The sequence below is a fragment of the Vulpes lagopus genome, chromosome 16 (assembly GCF_018345385.1).
Source record: "Vulpes lagopus strain Blue_001 chromosome 16, ASM1834538v1, whole genome shotgun sequence".
Classification (NCBI taxonomy): Eukaryota; Metazoa; Chordata; class Mammalia; order Carnivora; family Canidae; genus Vulpes; species Vulpes lagopus.
This window is the reverse complement of record NC_054839.1, coordinates 37,109,023-37,111,511: the sequence shown is the minus strand read 5'-3', so window position 1 is coordinate 37,111,511 and position 2,489 is coordinate 37,109,023. Positions and strand designations below refer to the sequence as shown.

Sequence of the window (2,489 nt, the reverse complement as noted above, 5' to 3'; positions counted from 1 at the left end):
CCTTTTAATCTGATATTAAAACTTTATTTATAAATTCAGCTTAAAGTTTCTTTCCAGTGTCAACTCAGTTCTGCCTTAGGCCATAAAGCTTGCATTTGGGAAAGGCTGTTTCTTTTTCCTTCTTTCCTCCTTTTCCTCTCCCATCTCTACACCTGCTACGTTGGGCTTCTCTGGGTTGAAACAAATGGGAAGTTGGTGGGAGGGGGGGACAAGGCTATGCTGAATGTTCTCACTGAATGTTAGAGATTTTTTTTTAGCGTTGGCATGGCCTTAAGGGCACAGGTATATTGGGTAGACGCTGCTTTTCAAATGCTGATCAACTTACAGTCTCTTGATATTTACAAGGTGACCTGTAGCTGGCAATTTTTTGCTATCTCTTCAGACTTGCAGAAGTCTGTCTCTCTTAAACCTTTAGGCCGTACTTTTAAGGTGAGATCTCCCTTAGGCTGATCCTAGGTAGATTCCTTTGTTCACTCTGTTTAGTCCTAAGAAATATACTTAATTATATTATGGTATTATATTATGCAGACATAACCCCCCTATACTGCTGTTCTTTACTCCATTGCCAGAAAATGATAGCCTCATCCACAACTTTATAGTAAGACTTCTGAAAAAAAAAAAAGAAAGAAAGAATGAGGGGGTCAGAGTGAGCAAGGTTTCAGCGGCCGCTCCTGTCCCTACTCTCTGGCTGCAACCCAGGGCGGGCAGCTCAGTGGGCAGGGAGGGCCGCCGCCAGGTGTGCGACCGAGGAACATGGCTCAAGAAACTGCAGTGCTGGGGATTTACCCCAAAGATTCAGATGCAATGAAACGTCGGGACACCTGCACCCCGATGTTTCTAGCAGCAATGGCCACAATAGCCAAACTGTGGAAGGAGCCTCGGTGTCCATCGAAAGATGAATGGATAAAGAAGATGTGGTTTATGTATACAATGGAATATTACTCAGCCATTAGAAACGACAAATACCCACCATTTGCTTCGACGTGGATGGAACTGGAGGGTATTATGCTGAGTGAACTAAGTCAATCGGAGAAGGACAAACATTATATGGTCTCATTCATTTAAGGAATATAAAAAATAGTGAGAGGGAATAAAGGGGAAAGGTGAGAAAATGAGTGGGAAATATCAGAGAGGGCGACAGAACGTGAGAGACTCCTAGCTCTGGGAAACGAACAAGGGGTAGTGGAAGGGGAGGTGGGCGGGGGCAGGGGGGATAAGGTGACTGTGTGACTGGCACTGAGGGGGGCACTTGACTTGGGATGAGCACTGGGTGTTATGCTATATGTTGGCAAATTTAGCTCCAATAAAGTATATACAAAAAAAAAAAGAAAGAAAGAAAGAAAGAAAGAAAGAAAGAAAGAAGAAGGAAAGAAAGAAAGAAAGAAAGAAAGAAAGAAAGAAAGAAAGAAAGAAAGAAAGAAAGAAAGAAAGAAAAGAAAACTAATCACAGCCAAGTGCCTATGCTTTGTTCCATTGGCTGTGGGTTGTATGGAAACCCTCGTACAAATGGCATGTGTTCAGTATGCTATAAAGAACATCTTCAAAAAGAGAATAGTAGTAATGGTAGTAGAATAAGCCTACCTGCAGCCTCTGTCAGTACTCTGTCTGAATCTTCGCCTGTCCAGGGCACAGACGGCAGGGCCCGGGAGGCTCAGTTACCACTAGACTCCACGTCTGCATCTGTGCAGCCAGGCCCTGTATCGGATCAGTCACTTGTATCAGAATCTGTTGCATCTCCCCAAATGGACAGTACATCTGTGGACAAAGCAGTACCTGAAACAGAAGACCTGCAAGCTTCAGTATCAGATACGGCACAGCAGCCATCTGAAGAGCAAGGCAAGTCTCTTGAAAAACCAAAACAAAAAAAGAATCACTGTTTCATGTGCAGGAAGAAAGTGGGACTTACTGGGTTTGGATGCCAGTGTGGAAATGCTTGCTGTGGTGTACACCATTACTCCAATGTACACAATTGCTCTTACAATTACAAAGCTGATGCTGCTGAGAAAATCAAAAAAGAAAATCCAGTAGTTGTTGATGAAAAGATCCAGAAGATTTGAATTCCTGTTGGAATACAAAATCCTTTGACCATCTGCAAACTAAAAATTGACTTGAGGGTTTTTTTTTTTTTTCCTAGTCATTGGGAATGTAGAGCACTGGATCTTGCAAAGACCTTTTAATCATGCATATCATCAGAAGAATAGATTTTTGTTTTTATTTTGAAAATGACTCTGAACATTTATTTCCATTGCAGTTTCTGTGGCTGAAAAGACTTAAGTAAACTTTACAAGTATTATACTTTTAAGATCATTTTAGTTTTAGTTGAGTGCAAAGGGCTTTTATAACAAACGTGAAGAAATTTGATTTTTCCAGAATTAAATATGCATGTGTTGATCTTGCAGTTTATTTTCTCATTTTGTGTGTACATAGCTTTTCTCTGCAGCACTACCTCTGTTGATGGCACCCCTTCGGGTCACAGCAACTTACCAGTC

General features: G+C 41.6%; 1 protein-coding gene across 1 annotated transcript; it reads left to right on the top strand.

Moving 5' to 3' along the window:
• Positions 1-264: 264 nt before the first annotated feature.
• Positions 265-2,057, top strand: LOC121476891 (AN1-type zinc finger protein 6-like). Its single transcript, XM_041731054.1, has 2 exons — positions 265-429; positions 1,428-2,057. Exons 1-2 carry the CDS (start codon positions 265-267, stop codon positions 2,055-2,057), a joined length of 795 nt encoding a protein of 264 aa, XP_041586988.1.
• Positions 2,058-2,489: the final 432 nt, after the last annotated feature.

Bases quoted from the DNA above. Each gene is read 5' to 3' on its own strand.
- LOC121476891 (XM_041731054.1), top strand. From the start codon at position 265: ATGGCCTTAAGGGCACAGGTATATTGGGTAGACGCTGCTTTTCAAATG. The intron at 430-1,427 runs GTGAGATCTCCC...AAAGAAAGAAAG, and splicing joins CTTTAGGCCGTACTTTTAAG to AAAGAAAAGAAAACTAATCA.